We start from the raw sequence: 22,199 nt of genomic DNA, 5'->3' as shown, positions 1-22,199 counted from the left end.
AAGCATGTCAAACGCATGTACAACGATAATCTTGAGCAATATGAAACATAAAGACTTGTTCTCTTTGCAGGATCTCAAAGCGCATAGAGCGGAGGTAACCTTCCCTGCTACGGAAAGGGAGAAGCAAAGCATCAAAGGCGAAGCTTAATATCAAGACGTTAATACTCAGTGTTTGCCAGTATCCAGATCAAATTTTCTAAATAATCATCCAAATGAATAAATAGATCACCCTTATCTTTATCTAGATGAAAGAAATACAAAATATATTCATTTTTATCTTAGATAAAAAACATGTTATCTCATTTAAAAATTATCTGAAATGATACGGTCCATATTCTGAACTCACTTTTCGGTAAAACGAATGAAATAATACAGTCTTATGCGATAAGCTCGTGTCAGACTAAGAATTGAAGATTAGATTTCAACGAATCAATAAATTTCGGTTTTGTCTCCTTTGAACAGTTCTTTTTAACACTGCTGAACTTAGCTGCAACTAAAAAGAACAGACCATTTCTTTCAATTGATCAATCCACTTTAAGTCCGTATCAAACTGTCGACTGTGAGTGAGCAGTCAATGATTATTGGTCTTCCTTATTGGATCTTTAAATTTAGAACGATCACATTGACGAATTACTTAGCCGTTGTTTTTAATTTATGAACTGCGTAATTTTTACTGTAAATGTTCATAAAGTCTCTCATGAAAACAATATCATCTAGAAAATTATCTGGATAAGCAGCGCTACTGATCTTTCATCTAGATAACTCAAAAGCGAAATCATCTTCATCTCATCTGAGATGAATTTCTCGAATTTTCATCTCATTCTCGTCCAGATGAATTTGAAATAATCCAAGGCAAACACTGTTAGTACTATTGATATCGACTATAACTATGTAACTATATAAGTAATATAGTAGTTAACGCAGGCTCTTACCGGTGTCGTACAACGGACACGGCATGTATCCGTACCGCTCTTCCGGATACACAACGGACTTGTTCCTCTGTCCGCTGCTCATCGTGGCGAATTTGGTCACGTACTGCAGGAACTTGTCATAGAAGAGCAGGAGGGTCGTGCGGATTATCGTTAACGGGAGTCTCGGGCCTTACGAAAGGCCGCCAAAGGCGCGCGCGCCCACCTCGCCGGGGGGCTCCTTGTCGCAGGGGACGTAGGACGATTACTCCGACGCGGTCACGGATAACCGCATCCTGCGACTGACGATTGCCGCCACTCGGCAATGTGGCGGCGCGACGCGGTCGCGCATCGGACGTTGTGATCGCACGAGAGAGAGACGCACGACATACACGACGAATTAACCAATTAACACTGGCCACCACCTCTCTCTCTCTCTCTCTCAGTGCCAATTAAAGAGACGGTCCTTCTCTTTCTCTTTCCTCCACTTAAAGCCGAATATACGGAGCTGCCGCTTAATTAGCGCCGAAATAATTGGCCGTCGTCGCCAATTGTGTGCTCCCTTCCTTGCTTTCTCGCTTCCGCTTTCTTTTTTCCGCGCTCACTGGACAGCCGACGACGACGACGATGTTTCGTTGTCTATCCCCGCCTCGTATAGAGGAAACACGAGCGGATGTATTACACGAGCGTGTGCGGAGAGAGAAAGAGCGACTTTTGAATAATTAAAAGCGCGGATTAATACGATGGCATCGCAAGATACGCGCGTGAATTGAAATATTTTCTAGCGAGGAATCTTGCGAATTTGGGCGAATTATTACGTCAAACAGTTCTCTCTCGCGCAGAGATAGAAAAGAGAGCGGGTCTTCCCGTTGATACGCGAATGAATGAAACATCGTTAGCGTTCATTGCGCACGAGCTGATTCGGTTTATTATTCTACGCTCGCATTATTCTGTTTTTACACGTTTTTATGTCCCGTCTCTTCCGCCATTAAATCCAATCCGATCATATGGTCGCGCGATATGTCACACACGAAAAATCGAAAACTCATACTCGAACAAAAATGCGTAACGATATTTATACATACTCTATAAGCGCGTAATCCCACACGCGATGTGAACATTCACATTGAAACGTTCGCGCGTTAATATTGATATCGAAAGTGATTGATATCAACGCGATCTCATCTGTCTCGATTAGTTCCTTTCACCGCGGCTTTAATCACGGTGGGCGCAATTGATACAAATCACGCGCACATTTTCCGAGAGAAAGAGAATGAGATCGACATTCAGCACGGATCTGTATGTGAAATTATTGAAAATTCAAGAAAGAGAGAAAGAGAGAGAGCTCGTACGGTAAAATGTGACGCTAAGCGTGCGAAATTTAGAAATAAATCTAATCTGAAAAGAAAATAACGCACCCCGAGTTACGAGTATCGATTTTTGAAGGGGATTAATTTAATTGAGAAATGTAACGATTCTTTGATTCGCGTATTTTTTTCTTTAATATTCATATTATATCTAAAATATCTCGCACGAACGGATGTTCTTCGAGGCGAAGAATACCCGAAGAGCCTCTCTGAATTTTGCAGTCGCGATCAACGCGTCCCCCGCTCAAATATGCCGCGGAATTTTATTATTTCGTCTCTTTCTCTCTCTCTCTCTCTCTCTTGAATTTTCTCTGCTCGCGAACCGGCAAAAAGTTTTACTCTACGATCTGCTTAAACGAGAGATCCTGAAGAAGGCCCGAAAGCCAAAAGTACTCTTAAAACCTCTCCATAAGCTTCATCCCCGTTCCGTTCAAGTCGAGCGATACACGCGCCCGCTCCGCCCCGCTCCGCTCGCTCCTCGCGATTCGTTCCGCTCGTTAACTCGTTGTTCCTCGTCGAAATTCTCCCGAGTCCTCTCAGGTACGCTCTCTCGAGGTGCTCTCTCGAGGCAGTCTCTCTCTCTCTCTCTCTGGAGAAAGAGAGAAGATGAATTTATCCTGAACAGACCTTCGCGTTCTGTCGAGTCCCTTGAAAAACGACCGCAATCTCTCTCGAGAAGTAGAATTAATCCCGGGGAGACTTTCGCGCTCCCGAAGTCCGGGTAAATCCTCGTGCCGTGCCGGGAGCACGTCCTCTCGCTCTCTCGCGGCTTTAATCTATAAGTGTGTGCCACGTGGATTCGGCAGCCCTCTCAAAGCAGCGTGGCCTCTCTCCCTCGCCAGCGTCGCAAGACGCGAAGGCGCGCGTTTCCACACGCGTCGCTCGCAAACCGCCGGTGTGTTGTTATCGCACGCGTGATATCAGCGTGCGCTCCCGTACGTACGGACGAACCGCTCGGTGCACGGTCCGACGCTGTACTGGACCGAGCGAGGTGAAACGGTGAAAAGAAGGAGAGAGAGAGAGAGACGGCGGGCGCGCATAGGTGCGAAAGCGAACGAAAACGGATGTAAAGGGGGATGAACGCGGAGGGCGAACGGGGAAGGAGGAGCGCGGGAAAAACAGAGAGAGAGAGAGAGAGAGTTAGAGTCGAGCGAAGGAGAGGGAGCGGGAGAGAGGTAGCTAATGGGGAACAGAAGGAACGAGAGGGAGAGTGAGGGAGGATAAGGGGGAGAGAGAGAGAGGGATGCTGCGGTTGCGGGGCGGAAAATCGGTCTGTCTCGCTCCAGCTTCGCCGCAGCGCGTCGCGCATCGTGCTCCTTTCCGAGCCCCTCCCGAACGAGCCCACCACCACTACCTCCCGCCTGCCTTCTCCGCAGCCGTCCGCGCGAGAGAGCCGCTACACCAACCCCCCTGGTTCCATGTCGCAATGTATCCGCAGTTGGGAAAGCCCCGATTCTGACCAATTTTTTTCTTCACACGACCACGTCGTGTCGATGTCGAGTTCTCCCCTTCATGTTCGATGTTCCTTTAATGATGCTTCGCTCGGAGGAAGATCAGGCACAGTTCTAAATGATTCGAGTGACCCGGTAACTCCCGACGCGGCTCGGGCTTATTTTTTCTGTGTGTTGACGGTCGAACGAGACGAGCGAGTTACGAGAAGCCGCATAGAAATTTTCCCGGATTTTGCCGATGTGCGAACGTAGATTCCGATTGGAATGCCCAAAGTTGTTCCAAGATAGATTTATCCCATTTCACGATAACAATTGGGAATGTCTCATTCTTATCCCGTAGATGAGAAGCCTCTCTGCTACGATGTTGGTTGACTGTCGACAATATTCATAGCTTCAAGGGAGTGTTGAAATTGTATCTATGGAATTAGAGGTTCAAGAAAGAAGTTAGCAAACGTAATAGCGTCAAAGTAAAGTTTTTCCGCACAGAGAGAAAAAGTATCTAAAAAATGAAAAATATTTATTTTGCATGGCTACTACTCGCATATGTAGGAATTTCTTATGATTTTCCCAGATACAGTACAGATTCCGATTAGAATACCCAAAACTTTCGAAATAGTTGTTCTAAAATAGGTTATCCCATTATGATGTACCAATTGTGAATTCCATTCTTATCTCAAACGTGGGACGAAGCCTGTTTTCCGTGTTGCTGATTGACTGTGTACTTCGGTTTGCTTCGTGTCGCCTGCGACTGTCATCGCCAAGAGTTGTGTGATAGTTTGACCGAATATCAAATTAGGACATTAATAAATTGAGTGACATCTTTAATGTTATTACGTCCAATAGCACATGCGTAGTGTGTGTGTACTTGCAAGGTGTAAATATTCAAAGTATTTATATTTGCTTCAATTGTAGCGTGGAAAATGGAAACCAGAACTTGCGTAAATCTCTGAACCAGAATCCATGATTGTTTTGTGTGGGAAATCGGATTGGATACTAATTAGATTCTAAAAAAAATTTTCTATGCAAGAATGCAGCCTCTTCTCGAGAGATAAATGATTTTGACGATCTTCGCGAAGTAACAGTTTGGTAATCGCATCAATTTTGCGCGCACACACCCCATCGCGAATTAAAGCGCAGTTTACGGCTTCTGAAGGAAAATGGACTTGGATTGCAAAGCGCTCCACGAATGAGAGACGGCATTACACGCGAGGAAGAGAGATATATCCACACACACACACACACACACACACACACAGGCCATTGTGTTTCGATGTCACGGTAATACTCGATACGATTTCTTTTTCCCACGATTTCGAGGAGTGCGGTATTGTGAAGCTGAAATATAAAAGGGTATTCCAGGGTGGGAAAGAGTTATCGCTCGCAAAAAAGCTCGCACGTCCTACGCACTTGACCATGTATTAAACGCCAGGGGAGAGTGAGATATCGCCATGAACACGATTCGATTTGACGGGACGCCAAGTGCTTTTTGCTTGGCGCTTTGCGGTAACTTGTTATTGCGGGGCGAATGGGAGACGCGAATGGACAAAAATGGCGCGACGCCGAGTCGAGAGAGAGAGAGAGAGAGAGAGAGATACGAATAAACAGGAAATTACGTTAACGGAGATATCGCCGCAGACGGTGTGTGTTGTTTATGCGACGATTCCTTATTTGCGATAGTTAAGAAAAACAATTACGGACGGGACGGCGAACCTTCGTTTCGAGCTTTGGAGCCAATCCGGCAACCGGATAAAGAAAACGTAATTACGGTCGTTACAGAAGCACGTTTAACGACAGTCACGGCTGTTGATAGAACTTTGGTCTTATCCCGCGTTGATAACGCACTGTGAGCTTCGCTCAGGTTAATAAGGGTGATTCATAAATGCATGCCAATATTTCCAGGGGTAAGTGTACACATTAAAATAAGTAAAGAACGTCATACGAATATACAGCGTGGCCCACGTAAAGTGTTACAACCCTAAAACTCTACAAATATTTGTCGTGCCGAAAAGTTGTTCATGAGAAAGTTTCATGTATTCGAGCGGTCTTTTCAACTATGTCAACCAAAATTCTCCTCTGCATCCCCTTGAAAAGGGCGGCGAGTAACTTTGTAATTTCAAACGGATCCTCTTGTAAAATGTTATATATTTCGATCCTCTCGGAAAAAACAAGTAAATTTTATCTGAAACATTTCTTTGAAGAATACTTCTATCAAAAGTTATAAACATTCAAATTTTAAGATAGAGTACATTCAAGCTAATGATAAAGCCAAATAAATAAAAGACTTCATAGTTTTTTCTGTTTTTTTACTTTATTAAATGTTCGAACTGTTGACCATTCACATTTAAACACTTATCAATCCTTTCTCTGAAATTTTGTCTAATTCTAAACAATATTTCTGAGGTCACGTTAGCGTAAGCTACGTAAGCAACGTGTGTTGACGCACGAGGCGGGTATTTCGAACACTTTCTTTAATTGTCCATAATTCGAAAACTAAAATATGTAGGACGTATATTAATATGACGTTTTTTACCTATTTTAACGCATACATTTACCCCTTGAAATATTGGCATGCATTTATGAATCAATCTGTATAATCGTGTATCTCAACGGAAAAATTTAATCGCTACATTTCCGATCGTGAGCCGTTTTTTCGATCGCTTTCGGGACATTTTTCGGATATGACGATAGCGCGCTCGAAATGGTAGTAAAATGGCAGGAAGACGACGTTCTCTCTTTAACGAATCGAAGCAATTTCGAACACATGTCATTCGCTACTTATTGGCGGTGAACGCCGGGAGGTTTTTGTACGAAACCGGAGGTTTTTGTACTAAACTGTTCATTTAAATTCGCCGGAACACTTTCTTCCTCTCTCTCTCTCTCTTTCTCTCTTGAAAGCGTGTTTAGATTGAAAGGCGAGGGAACTCTCACATGCGTGAAATATCGCAGCAATTTCGTAGAAAGCTGCGCGATCGAAGGCGGTGGTTTTAAGAATACGCACAGGTTGAAGGAAAAGTAGCGAGCATACTCTTAATGCAAGAAATAATTTATGTTCTTACTTGGGAAACCCCTCCTCTTTCTCCGCCTTTGCGCATCTCGTACTTCGGCACTTCGGAACCGGCTTGCGATGCTTCACGTGCGCATACACTCGTGCCGTAAAAATAAATCATCGAGTGGTGAAACTCGTTAAAATTGCACTGTCTGTTCATAAGTTAGCCTTTATAAATCTTCCCAATACTAGTTGGAGAGTAAAAAAGTAGAGAAAAGTTAATTGCGCGTGAATCCTGCGCGTCGTCGTGACCAGCGAAGGAACAAGAGCGAAAAAGGCAGATTGGTCAGCGAAAAAAGAAGGAAACACCGCTCTTGATCGTATAGCAATAATTTATGCTCCACCATGATCCCTCTCGAACAACGTTCGCCGGTATCTAGATAAAATTATCTAAATAATAATCCAGATGAATAAATAGATAATCTTTACTTTTATCAAGATGGAATAAATACAAAATATATTCATCTTTATCTTAAATAAAAAACATGTTGTCTCATCTGAAAATTATATGAAATGATGTTATGGTCCCATATTCTGAACTCACTTTTCGATAAAATGAATGAAATAATATAGACCTAAGCGTCAAGCCCGTGTCAGACTAGAGATTGGAAATTAGATTTCAACGAATTAACAAATTTCAGTTTTGTCTCTTTTAATCTGTTCTTTTTAATTACACTGCTACAAAATATACTTATCTCACTCTAACTTATCGCACCTATTCAATACAACTAAAAAAACAGACCATTTGTTTCAATTGATCAATCCACTTTAAGTCCATATCAAACTGTCGACTATGAATGAACAATCAATGATTACTGGTCTTTTTTGTTAGATCTTTAAATCTAGAGCGATTACGTTGACGAATTACTTAATCGCTATGCAATTTTATGATCTGCGTGATTTTTATTATAAATTTTTATAAAGTCTCTCATGAAAACAATATAATCTAGAAAAGTATCTAGATAAGTAGCGCTATTTATCTTTCATCCAGATAAAAGCAAAATCACTTTTATCTCATCTAAGATGAATTTTTTCGACTTTAATCTCACCTTCATCTAGATGAATCTGAAATCATCTTAGGCAAACACTGCTCTCGAAGTAAAAAAGAGACGAGAGACCACCCTGTCGTTACTGTTGAAAATGCAATCGGCGACCGTCGTAGAGTATAAAGCAACGAACGAGACCGTAGATAGCGCAGGGCAATTTCGTTTTTATGGCTGTAACTGCGGCAGGTTGCACCTAAATTTCTGTTACCGCTCGCCACTGAAGTTACAAATTGGCGGAGGAGATAATTGAAGAAGAACAAGATGAAGAAAAAGAAGGAATTTAATCGGAAGAGTGGAAGAGTGAGGCAATAACGGAGAAACCGGTAAATAGTACCCATAAATAGTACACTCGTAAATAGTACATAGTGTGTATCTCTTACTGATAAAATTATATCTCATAATAAATATAAGAACCACACGGAATGAAACAACTTCGTCGGTGTAACTGAATTTTCTGTTGCCTGGAAAGCAGACGAAAACCCCGTTGTAGGTACGAAAAGGTTTTCGCAGGAGTTTTTTATTCAGTCAATTGCTCTCAGTTGTCTCCATCGAGTTTTAATGCAGCTATATTAGATATAGCAGAATATTTACACGAATACCCCATGAATGTCACGGTAACAAAAGTGTTGCTTCATCTCACCGAGTTTTCATTTCTTCTCGTTGAATTACTGACTCTCTCAATTGATTTCATTTATACGATTGCTGCAACAGCGAAAAGGTTTGCTATTGCAGCAATTAAAATTGCTTACACTACTAAAGTAGTTTAGATGTTCATATATTGTACAACTAATTTAGCTACCGCAGCTAATTTTGTTTTTCCATGTATCGGCGACGGCCAGAAGCGCATCTTGACTCCGTTCCTTATCGGATAGCGGCCCCGATGCCGCATGCGTTGTTACGCGTGATGCTGTGAGTAGTCTAACATTGACAGAGATCAGTGTTTGTCTTAGATGATTTCAGATTCATTTAGATAAAGATGAGACGAAAATCTGAAAAATTCATCTCAGATGAAATGAAGATGATTTTGCTTTTGGTTTATCTGGATGGAAGATAAGATAAGTAGAACTATTTATCTAGATACTTTTCTAGATGATATATTCATGAAAGACTTTATAAAAATTTATAATAAAAATTACGTAGATCATAAAATTGCACAACGGTTAAAGTAATTCGTCAACGTAATCGTCCTAAATTTAAGGATCTAACAAAAAAAAAATCAATAATCATTGATTGCTCACTCATCGCTGTGTTTTCTGAATGTAGTCGTTATTTTAGTCTTCTATAAAGCCCATATCAGACTACTAACTATGAAGGCCGATCTGACTGACGGTTATGATTGTCGACTCTTGAAGGACCTATCATGAAACGTCATGTAATTAGTCTATTGTAATTGGTTCATTAAGAGTTAGCAGTCGGGTCGACTTTCACAGTCGATAGTTTGATACGGGCTTAAAGTGGATCGACCAATTGAAACAAACGATGTTTTCTTTTTAGATGCACTGCTGAACTGGTGCAATAAGTTAAAGTGAGACAAGTATAATTTGTCTTGCTCTAACTCATTGTACCAGTTCAGTAGTGCAGTTAAAAAGACCAGCTCAAAGGAAACAAAACCGAAATTTGTTGATTCGTTGGAATTTAATCTCCAATCCCTAGTCTAATACGAGTTTAACGCTTAGATCCGTATCATTTCATTCATTTGATCGAAAAGTGAATTTTGAATATAGATCATAACATCATTTCAGACAGTTTTAGATAATATAACATGTTTTTTATCTAAGATGAATATATTTTATATTTCTTCCATCTAGATAAAGATAAAGATTACCTATTTATTCATTATTTAGATAATTTTATAATTATTTAGATAATCTGATCTAGATACCGACAAAATCTGATAGAGATATTCCGGCCGATGTCTCTGGTAAACACCGCGGTCCTATCTGTAGCGATAGGTCCCATTCGTGGCGTTCCTTCGCTTTTCCACGGTAAATAATTGGGCGTCGGCAACACACACTTAACACACACCTAACACACACTTTGCATACATGTCGCGTCCGAGAAAAACATCGTTTGCATCTCTCCGGCATCCGCTCGTATCGTACGTGCGCGTTCGCTTGCTCGCGTTTTCTCGCGGTAAATATGTTCGCACTCCCGCGGTATCTCATTATAAACGAGATCGGGCCCCCACCGTGCAGCGCGATAATTCACGATTTCGTGCGTCGCGGCGTGATTCACGTCCTCCCGGGAGGCGGAAGTCCGTGACTTTGACGCATCGGCAAGGGTTTGTCGCATGGGACACCGACTGTCAGCGTGTCTCCGCCTCGTGCAAGTCATCCGGATGCAAATTTATACGAGGTTTCTCGCGACACGGTACACACGCGCGTGCTTCGTTGCTGCTCCCTCGGCGCTCCCTAGCCCTATGCGCTAGAGAGTGTCGGCGATACAACCCGAAGGTATCGACACGTCGTAACGATGCGTATCGTGGACGAAAATATCGATATACAACATGTATCGGATTCGTCAGTACAATTCGATATATAACATGTATCGATACCGTCAACATCGATAATTGAATTGCATAAAAATATTGGATTAAAAGCAGGATTGGGAAAGTTATCGTTGAAAAGTAACGTTATAAAATTATTGAAAGACTAATTTATAACGGTGATAGCGTTACACGTGTTACTTTTTACAAGTAACTCTGATTAAAAGCTATGCTGTACACGTTACATGAATGTAATAATGTGAATGGCATGTAATGTTTAAATAATTACACTAAAATTATTTCCTAAATAGGAAAGAAAAATTTTTAATAAAATTTTATTTGTAAAATAAATTATATTATTTTGTATATTATGAGAGACGTATAATAATAATTTATAATTGCTCTATAAATGTGCAATCTCGTGCCTCATTTTGAAAAAAATGAACTGTTAACGAAATGTTAACGAAACGTCGGAAACAAATTCATGAGAGACGCGGCGTTAATTTGGAATACCAAATCAAGTATTTATAAATGTCAATCATTAATTAAGATGGCCTGCGACGGGGAAACAGGAGCCTCAAAAGCATCAAAATAGCATCATAATTTTGATTCGGCATGGTGCACAACTACTTTGCTTGTGATGCTGCTCATATTTTGTTGGAGATTGTAGATGAAAATGTTTTCGAACAATTCAATTCAAATGTCACGTAGATAAAAATGAATGTTCATCCAAATGAAAATTTGTATGAATGAAAATTCAAACCGAGAAATGGACGCGAAGGATATCGAAATAATGAGACTCGTTTCTTTCCGAACATACTTTAATCTGTGAATTTATTGCACATAATCTACGCGTGGCCGAATCGGTCGCTGAATCGGAATCATTTCCGTGGCAGTCGATCAAATCGATCCTGCGAGGGAAAAGTTGAATGAATCCCGATCTTTTACGGAAGACGTGCGGTGAAAACGGGATCGCTCGCAAAAAAAAAAAACGGACGCTCAGGTTTCCTGAGATACGCGCGCAAGCACGCGATCACAAATTTGTGTAAGAATACTATGTAACATACACGTATATGAGTATACGAATTTTAGTGATAAGGAACACTAGGAACGAATTTCACTTTTGAGCAACTTCTTAAGAAACTAATGGATAAAACGCCACAACAACTTCGTCTGATCATGGACAATGGGTACTCGAGTCGGCCGCTTTCGAAATCGGCTGCATCCTCTGCTCCGTGGCTTCGCGCAGCGTTTTCAGTAATAAATAGTGTTTGCCGGTATAGTATCTACATAAAATTATCTAAATAATCATCCAGATAAATAAATAGATCATCTTTATTTATATGGAAGAAATATTCATCTTATTTAATTATTTCTGGAAGAAATATTCATCTTCATCTTAAAAACATGTTATCTCATCTAAAAATAATCTGAAAGGATGTTATGGTCTATATTCTGAACTCACTTTTCGATAAAATGAATGAAATAATAGGATCTATGCGTCAAGTCCGTATCAAACTATCGACTGTGAAGGCCGATCTGACTGTCGATTACGACTGTCAACTCTTAATGGACCAATTACAATAAACTAGTTACATGACGCTTTACTATGACCCTTCAAGAGTCGACAGTCGTAACCGCTAGTTAGATCGTCCTTCATAGTCAATAATCTGATATGGGCTTTATAGAAGAAAATTGAAATAATGATTGCATTCAGAAAACACAGCGATTAGTGAATAATTAATGATTATTGGTCTTTTTTTATTAGACTTAAATTTAGAACAATTACGTTGACGAATTACTTAACCGTTGTGCAATTTTATGTGTGATCTGCGTAATTTTTATTATAAATATTTATAAGGTCTCTGATGAAAACAATATCATCTAGAAAATTATCTAGATAAGTGGCGCCACTTATCTTTTATTTAGATAAATTAAAAGCAAAATCATCTTCACCTATTCTGAGATGAATTTCTCGGATTTTCATCTCATCTTCATCTAGATGAATCTGAAATCATGTAAGGCAAACACTAGTAATAAGATTTGACATCTGATTACATCAAATTACTTTTAAAACACGGACACAGAGGCACTTTTCAATTGTGAGTGAACGAGAGAAATGTCTTCGCATAGTTTTCATAAAAATCGATATGCGCCGGCTTTTGCAAGTCCACGGAAAAGAATCGAGGATCGCCGCGCGGAGGCGTCGAGACAAATCGCCGAGTCTGGGCGAGAGCGGGCCGTCGATCGATCGTGATCGACAGGTCCTCCGTTTTCGCACCGTTCCGCGGCGAAGGGTTCCGCCGGTCTCGAAAGCCCAGATGGAATGACACACTTACAAATTACACACCGGAAGACGCGCTTTCCGCGAGATTATTATTCATGCATTCGTGTGGCGCTCGCAAATACAAATGCCTCCCGATCCACGCGCGGACGAAGTGCGGTTAACCGCTTAACGCACGGCAACAACGGGTGCGTTCAGCAGACACAACTGTTGTACAATTGTTGGGTGAGTGCTTGCTGAACGTAATCCGCTCAATTACCGCTACTCAACATATTTAAGGAGCGCACGCCATTTTTTTCCATCAAAATCAAATAAAAGTAAGTTCTGAAAATGCCAGTGTAAAAGTGTTAAATATACAATTGATCTAATTTATCTAATTCTGTTAACGGTCCCATTAATTCATCTAGCATAAGGTGTAATGCGTTACTCCGAATCGTTTTTGCCACCATCCATAGCAAATAAAGCTATAATATCCAAATCATCCATTGTAGATTGTCAAAGACGATTCAATTCGATTTCAATTTCTTTGACAATTTGATAATATTTCCACCTTTAATAATAGTAAATACACTGAGAGGTTATATTTATATTAGACAATGTAATATCACGTGACACGCTATGCACTCTGTAGTTCAAATCCGTTTAGCAGACACAGTCTGTGTCATTAAACGCTTGTTGATCACTCGTTCAACCGTTTTGCAACTGTTGTATTCTGTTGAATACGCCCAATGTGCACAGCAAATACGAGTCGAAATTTCGCCGTAAATGTTAAACTTTTAATTTTACAACCCAGTAGGAGCTAAGACGGCAAAATAGGTGCGATTCTAACGATACAATTTTATTCCACGTTAATCATAATACATGACGTTTTGAATTTCCGTTTCCGCTGTTTTTTTGCTTCAGAATATGTTATTATGGATAACTCGTATGAATTTAATAATTGAAGTACCGAGAGCATTTCTGGTTTCGTAGAAGCATTGAAATTAAATCAAAGGTGGAATTAAAGATTTGAAAGAGAAGATAACATGCGTAGTCAAAGTAAGTTTTTACCGCACACGAACTGAGACCAAAAATATCTAAAAAATGTTTATTTTCGATGGTACAAACCGCATAGAAATTTCTCAGAATTTTCTCAGATATAACATATATTTAGATTAAAATATTTAGATTGAAATATCTAGATTTAAAATATTTATTAAAATATTTATAAAATATTTAGATTAAAATAATTTAAGTTGTCTTAAAATAGGTTATCCCACTGCGAGACCAATTGAAAATAAAAATAAAGGCTTTTTTCTGCAGTACTAATTAATCACTGCGTCGTGTTGTGTGCGACTGTCATCGCTAAAGTTGAGTGACAGTTTGATCGAATAATAAATTAGGAGATTGTAAACGAGATTTTATTTTTAATGTTATTATAAGATATTCAATAATACTCGCGTATCATGTGTATGCATTTGTAAAATGCGAATGCTTAAAACGCTTAAAATATTTCGCATATTTAGTTCACTCATAGTGTGAAGTGAAAAGCAGAAAGAATTTTTTGGAAAACGTTGGGGTATGACAAAATAGGATCTCCGTTTATATTTCCCATCGTTAGAATCGTATGTTTCATATCACATTTCTAACCAGAACTCGCGTAAATATCCCAATTGAAGTCCATTATTATTTTCGGAAATCAGACTGGAACTTCTGTTATATCCCAAGAAATGTTCTATGCGGGAAATTATCATTTATATGTTTAAATATTATTATTATCATTATTATATTTATGCTTAAATATAAATTATTTTATTTAAATAGAATAAATAAAAGCTTTCGTGAAAAGCTACAGATTTGAGAAAATGTATATTATCTTACTTTAAGAAAATTGTTTCTCAGTGTGAAAATATCAGTGTTAATAAATATGTTGTTAATACTTATCAAATAAATTTGGTTTTATTCTTTAGATACTTTTTTCTCTCACAATGTAATCTAAGGAATGTCCGAATAGACCCAAACTATCCTCGAGAACGTTCAAATAGCGTCAGAATTGCGACGCGGGACGAGTTTCGTGAGATCTTGAATTAACCGGCCGTGATTCTCCGCGCGTGGAATATACAAGAGCGAGTGAATGCGGGTAACAACAAACGCTTGCGTCGTAAAATCTTTATATAAAAAAGCTAAGCTACGCGATGTTTGTGTGCGGCAATTCGATTTCGGTAGAATATATACACGAATAACGTCGCGCGACGCGTTAATCCTTTGAAGCACACATTTTTCCACCTGCTTATTTTTCATCAAATTTGGTACCCGAGGGTTTCTGGGGTCGATAATCACGAACCTGAGATCAACATTGAAAAGTTGTTTAAATTTAAGATGGCGGATCCAATATGGAGGATCGAAATTGCAGCGAATCAACCGAATCACTTCAAATTTAGTATTCATGAATAATGCATGAGTTTTTTATTTAGAAATTCAATATAAGCAAGATTTTGTCTATGCTGTAGATTATATAATTTCAATGCCTCTAATTCGTTTTTGCAATATCGCATTTCATAATTTGTACTTGGAAGCTTTGAAAGCCATAGACACTGAGTTTTTGTATATTTCCACTATTTTGTATTCAACATTTCATCTTCTGTAATTTTTCAATTTCGACCCCAGATTCTTAATCAACGACCCGAAAACCCCCTATATACCACGTATGACGAGAATTGCTTGATTTGCTGCAATTTCAGTCCGCTATATCGGACCGCTATCATTGATTTTGAAAATCTTCTAATTCTGACGTCAGATTCGTAATCAGTGACCTCAAAAACCCCATATATAAGTTATGACACTTAAATTTTGTAAAGATCGCTGGAAAATGTATTTTCCCTGCAAAAAACAGACACTTTTCTTAATTTGGTTATTTATAACACTTTTGCAGTTAACAAAATGTGTATTTTAACAATTTTTTTACATTCATCTATCCCTAAGATACCAGAAAGATAAAAAAAAACAGTTCAAATATAGCAATAAAAATTTTATCGACAACAATCTCAAAGAAGAAAAGTGGGAAGTATATTTTCCATCGTGCTTCAAAGGATAAAGCTACATCGACGTTATCTCTGAAAAAAGTTCCTGGCTCTTCTTTTCGGGAGAGTATATAAAATACGAACTAATCTCGGTAACTAGCTCGATTAGGACGAGTCCCGTCCGTTATGTACACGATCCTGCTACCTCGCGATCGATCCGCGAATTGTTCCCGGCGGCTTCACTTTCATGCGGAGGTTCTCCCGTCGGGCTTCGCGCCGCGGATGGGGACGCCTCGTCTTACGCTCGCCAACGCGTTAAACGCGCAGACGCGGGTAAGCGTGGTCGAATTTGAACGGCGAGACGAGACGAGGCCTTGTCGAGAGAGGAGCGACCGACTCTTCATTCGGTCGGAAGAAGGTCACTTTCGGTGGAAGGCACGTTCGGTACTGCAAATCCAAGTGTGTAATTTTTAGACACTCATGCGTGCAGTCATTTTTTGCATGCATTTTTACGCGTGATATTTTGCTACACGTTTCATCTATGTTTCTTTATACAGTTAAATACGTACATTTTATACGTTTATATATATATACGAGTATATATAAAATTGGACATTTAAAACGTGTGATTTGTGTGTAAGGATTTCACATTTCCTATCCCCTTTCACCTTTTTAAAAAAGTCTTTCTACGTCTCTCTACGTAGATCTCTTTTTCAAATGAATTTGAATCAACCGCATGAAAACAAACTTGGATTTGCAGCATGGTTTTCTCCCTCTACCGCGCGAGCCGAGAGCCCCGTCGATTGTGCGAGATCGAACGCGAGGATCGATCCTCCTCCCGTCGACACTCTTCACGTCTCAGTGTGAGCGTGCGATGACGACGAGAATTGATGACAATTCTGTGTTCTCGACTCGAGCGTTCTTGCTCTTTCATAAATTATTATTATACATTAATATGTACAACACACGCGCCTGCCGAGCATGATCGTTACGGTATGCGGCGTTTTCCGCATGCAATCAGGACTTGGAAGGATCGCCGATTGCCGGTTTTGGTTGGCCGCTGTGCCTCTCCCACGCGTTAATCCTCTTGAGCGGATAACAAATCACCGCCGACAAAAGTATGAGGCTGCCTGACAGGTAGAACGACGCGTCGTAGCTGCCGGTCGCGTCCATAAACGCACCTGCGCGGCAAAGTCACGGCAAAGTCATCGTTTAGCAAATTCATCGTTTAGCAAATTCATCGTGATCGATATTTTCTAATTACCTGCGAGAGGCGCACCCATAGCCGCCGCCACGCCTTGAAACAGAAGCAGCAGTCCGAAGGCGTTCGTCAGCTTCTCCAAGCCCAGCAAATCCACCACGAGGATCGATCTCAGAGACGCGAACACGGCTGTGTGTGTGTGTAAAAAAATGGAAAAAAAGAAAAATTATGTACATATTTGTCGTATTCTCCGAAGCAAGCTGATAAATTAGCCGGGGGACTATCTAACATGAGGAATCTAACGCGAAAATATCCCCTGTAAGCGCATAATATTATTTAATATTAAGTAATATTCTAAGCATATTTTTAGAATATTAGAATTGATATTCTAACAATATTCTAGAAACATTATTTAATATTAACTAATGTTTCTGGAGTATTAATAGATGGTTACATGTCTACTCCTAATAATATTAAGAAAATAATATTATTTAATGTTATTGTAATATTATATATTTTTTTGAAATATTCAACACTACGTATATATATAATTTTAGTATTTTATTTCAAATGTATTGCAATACCAATTATTTTATTATATAAATAAAATCGGAAGAATTTAGTGCAAAAATGCATTTTATATTAAAACAAAATTATACATACACACACATATATATATATTATATATATATATATATATATATATATATAATGTATATGTATATTTTATTTATGTATATTTTTCTATATTAGTATTATTTTATATTTTTTTCTTATTCTAAGAACATTTGTATAATATGCCAAGAATATTATGTAAAGTGGACATATAATATCAACAGAACATTCCTACAACATATTACATAACATTCTTAGAATATTATAGGAATATTATTTTAATATTGAATAATATTCATACAATATTCTAGGAATATTACGCGCTTATAGCGTTGTAAAGTGGGTCGACACGATAAGTCGCGTCGGGAGCGAAAGAGACTTACGACAGGAATTTAAGGGGCTATCGTTCGCTACTGTATAATCTCCACTTACATATGCTGAGGCCGAAGCCGGCCGCATAGAAGAATTGATATCCTTCCGTAAGGGAAAACCCGGAGAATATTGTGAGCAAACCGCCGACACTGATAAACACGTTGTTCACGACCAAGGCGTTCACCCCGGGCAGGCTGCTCGCTAAACCACAGACGATACGACCGACGGTGTTGCCGATGCCGATTACCGAAACGAGGAACATCGCCGTCGAGGCGTCGATGTTAGCTTTTATGGCGCGATCTGCAAAGAATATATGAATATTTGTTGTCAAAAGCGCGCGGATCAAAGCGATATGGGGTTCGCTCGAGGGGTATCCATCGTTTTTCATGATAAAATGATAAGAATCCGCCATCAGTCGAGTGACTGTGTATTGTGGATTTAATTTTATCTGCATCGTACATCCTTAACACTCAGAGAAATGATTTCGTAATAGCAGCGAAATCTCATTAGCTAGTTCGAACTTTGCTATCATTGTTAAAAGCTGGTTGTTAGAGATAAAATGTATTTGCTGCAAGGTAGAATTTTATTAGTTGAAATTGTTGCCATGAGAGGCTAAGTTTGATTACTTAGCTGTTTGTTCTTTCTATCTCTCTTTCTTTCTTTCTTTGGTCATATTATATATGTATACACAATACAAAATACCTTTGTATCTATGGACAAAGGTGGTGTACTACACAGAGAAAAATATTAATAAAATGTTAATAGAAAATATTCTAAACAAAAAAATATATATATATATATATATGTGTATAAATAAATAAATAAATAAATATATATATATATATATATATATTTTTTTTTTTTTTTTATTTTGAATGAATTCGATGTTCATAATGAATTTATAATATATTCGCTGATATATAAACTTATGAAATACTTGAAATAAGTAATATTTATTTGAAAATGTAGTATGTATTTTTTATATCTATTTTTGCATACCTAAAGTGATTGACTTACAATCCAAAAATCTTTCGAGTTCGAGTCTATCAGTTTACCTTAATCGTGTTTTTCAGATACAATATAGCATTAAATGAAGTAAAATTGCTCAATTTCGGGCAAAATCAATATAATTTAAGGACAGTTTCTTACAAAAAAATCAATAAAATAAAATTTCTGGTCGGGAATGTGAATATGATTTTAGCATTATTGTGCAACTTAGCTAATATTTTTCGCTGTTATTAAATTTGTGTCTAAATTCGTTAATAAATTTGGCACCGACATTAGTTGTGTTTACTTCAAAGACACATTTCAGCTACCACATCTAGATGTTAACTTCTGTGGCTAATTTCTTCTCTGAGCGAATCTTTGTATTGCACCAGGAGAATTGAGACGGGTAAAAAATTGGGCCATTCAGGGAAATGTTTTGCTGGTCCAGCTAGAATTCTAAATCAGTCACAGGTAAAATATATTGCTATTTTTGTATTTATTAGAAAATTGTTTGTGGTACGTATAATTTACAGTAGCAACATTCTAGCGATATGTGCGAAAAAATTTAGGTCCTGTTACTAATTTTTAATAAAAAATGTGAGTGGCCTTGACACAGATGGGCTCCACAGAGAGATTTTCTTGCTAAATTAGACAAATAGTTCAGATAAAAATTCCGTCTCAGTAGCCTATATTGATTAGATACAACACATGTGACATTGAAGTGTTTGCTAGATATTTATCCGTCTCAGCTAATTCCTCGTATTTAGATAATTTTTGTTATGACTGCGAAACTATTTTTTTGAGTGATAGGTTCAGATGGCGGACCCCGAAGATTCCCTGGAAAAAATCGCTAGAGATGGTCGATACAATTCGAATATATCGATACATATCATAGACGGAAGTATTGATATACAATATGTATCGAATGTCTTGCATCGATATCATGAATATCGATACTTGAATTGCATAAAAATATTGGATTAAAAGCAAGACTGGAAAAGTTACTATTGAAAAATAACGTCGTAACGAAATCACTGACAAACTAACTTATAACGGTAATGGCGTTATAAGTAACGCCATATTTTTTACAAGTAACTCTGATTAAAAGTATTTAAGCTATATAGATTATACGAATGTAATAATGTAATAATGTGAATGGAATATATTTATAATAAAGTTTAAACAATTATGCCAAAATTATTTTCTAAATAAAAAAAAATTGTTTTTTAATTATTTTTTAAATGAATTATATTACTTTATACATTATGAGAGACGTATAATAATTGATAATTACAAATGCCAATCTCGGAACGTACTTCATTCTGAAAAGGTGAACTGTTAACGAAATGTTTACGAAACGTCGGAAATAAATTTATGAGAAACGCGGCGCTAATTCAGAATGCCAAATCAAATATTAATTTATAAATACCAATCGCTGAAATTGAGGGATTATAAAAATAATTGATTTTAGGTGATCGCTCTTCAACTTAATTCATTCTTCGGCCATTATCTTATCTGCTTTACAAAGTAGTCTTTCGGAAGGAACTAAAGTCACAATTAATAACTAATACTTAATTGCTAAAGCTTTTAGATAAATCATCAGGAAACAGTCAAATCGGAAAAATAGTCGCCACCACAGTCGGCCAGCATAGCTGTATCGGAAAGTTTAATATTTAAGGCTCGTATATCGATATGTGAACATTTCAAATGGCAAAACATCGATACAAAATATCGATTTTTTGGCGTTGATTAAAATATCGATACTGTATCGCTCATCTCTAGTGTTCGCATCCCAAAAAGACTTTTACGGGGAAACATATTATAGTGATCAGCCGACGACACGTACCCGGCACATACATGAAGGGCGTATAAAAGCCCATCATGGTGAGCCCGCCGGAGATGGCGAGTACCAAGAAGGACGGGCTCTTCAGCAGGCTAAGGTCGAGCATGGTAGTCAGAATACGACGCACGCTTTCGGGGCACAGGTAGCAACTTCCGCTCTCCTCCTCCGCCACGTCCGTTGCCGTTGGCAGCCGCGTCACCGACATGTGATAACCGACCGACGATTGCTGCGAAAACACAATCTCGCGATATCTTAAGTAGAACAGTTTATCTGCCATCCGGCTGGCAACATTAGACTCGTCGAGCCAGAATTAGCGAGGATATTCGGTCGACCTTCGATAGTCGTCGAATTTATTCCTTATTTTCGCAAAATTAACTTGACTCGTTTTCTTCTCTCTTTTATAATCGGCACATTTATAATTGCAACAGACAAAATTGCTGTGTACGCACGGAAAAAGATTAATATTAATTCAAGACTTATATTTTCTTATATATAAGAAGATATAATCTTACGTGTAGAAAATATTGCTCCCACATGAAGAAATTCTATATAGTTTCAGTAAAAAATTCATATTCCTATTATTCAAAAATAATTTTTATGAAAGAGTAATAAATATTAGAAAGAACGATATTATTAAACAGATACAATTCTTAATTTACAAATATCGTTTTTTCTATCTGACATTTTTTTTCCTCTCAATCGTGAAAATTGTTCGTGAATAACGTGAATATATTTCAAGTAGAACTATAGAATATAGAATTTCATCATGTATGTGTAAGAGCAAGTTTTATCCTTATGCAAGATTATATATTCTCGCTTGTGTATATGAGAATATGACTTTTGAGTTGATATTAATTTGTTTTCTGCGTGACTTCTTCATTCTCCGTCGGAAACATTCGCGGACTAGAAGTTACCTGCGATTTGTAGTGAGGCAGTCTGTTTAAAGAGCCGCCGTAAAAGATGTCGTCTCTGTAAAACGGTCTCTGCGGATCTCTATTCGGTTGATTTCGTCTGCCCGATCTGAGAGACTTTTGACTGCACTCCGAATCCGTTCGCAGACGTCTGCCGCTTATCGTGTGTCGACGGGTCTGAAAAATTGATCGAAATGCATTAAGGTGCACGAGTTGTGTAATATCGTTGCACTGTAAGTCGCTTATTATTCACGAGAAATATCAGTCGCCGAAAAAAATGTAAATTAACAACTAATCATGAAATCTTGCGACAATAACGCACAAGTATCCATTATTTTATAAACGTGTAATATTCCTAAAATATTATATATATATATTATTCAATATTAAAATAATATTCTTATAATATTCTAAGAATGTTATGTAATTTTTTTAAATAATATAGGAGTGTTCCATTGATGTTATATGTTCACTTCACGTAATATTCTTGGCATATTATAAAAATGTTCTTGGAATATTAAAAAAAAAAAATAATAATATAGAAAAATATATATAAATAAAACACACACACATGCACGCACGCACGCACATACATATATATGTATGTATGTATATTTTATATATATATATATATATATTTCTATATTTTTTTTGGAATATTAAAAAAAAATAATAATATAAAAA

At 38.0% G+C, this 22,199-nt stretch overlaps 1 protein-coding gene across 1 annotated transcript; it reads right to left on the bottom strand.

The window, feature by feature from the left end:
• Positions 1-13,794: 13,794 nt before the first annotated feature.
• Positions 13,795-21,692, bottom strand: LOC106747049 (monocarboxylate transporter 7-like; the record flags this gene model as incomplete). The annotated part of the gene is made up of 5 exons (XM_014624296.1): positions 13,795-16,767; positions 16,851-16,976; positions 17,835-18,074; positions 20,608-20,830; positions 21,519-21,692. Coding segments are annotated over 5 exons (927 nt in total), but the record flags the coding sequence as incomplete, so codon positions are not given.
• Positions 21,693-22,199: the final 507 nt, after the last annotated feature.

The sequence above is a fragment of the Dinoponera quadriceps genome, unplaced genomic scaffold (assembly GCF_001313825.1).
Source record: "Dinoponera quadriceps isolate SergipeBrazil2010 unplaced genomic scaffold, ASM131382v1 scaffold194, whole genome shotgun sequence".
Lineage (NCBI taxonomy): Eukaryota > Metazoa > Arthropoda > Insecta > Hymenoptera > Formicidae > Dinoponera > Dinoponera quadriceps.
The sequence above is the reverse complement of the archived record's forward strand: the minus strand, read 5'-3'. Positions and strand labels throughout refer to the sequence as shown.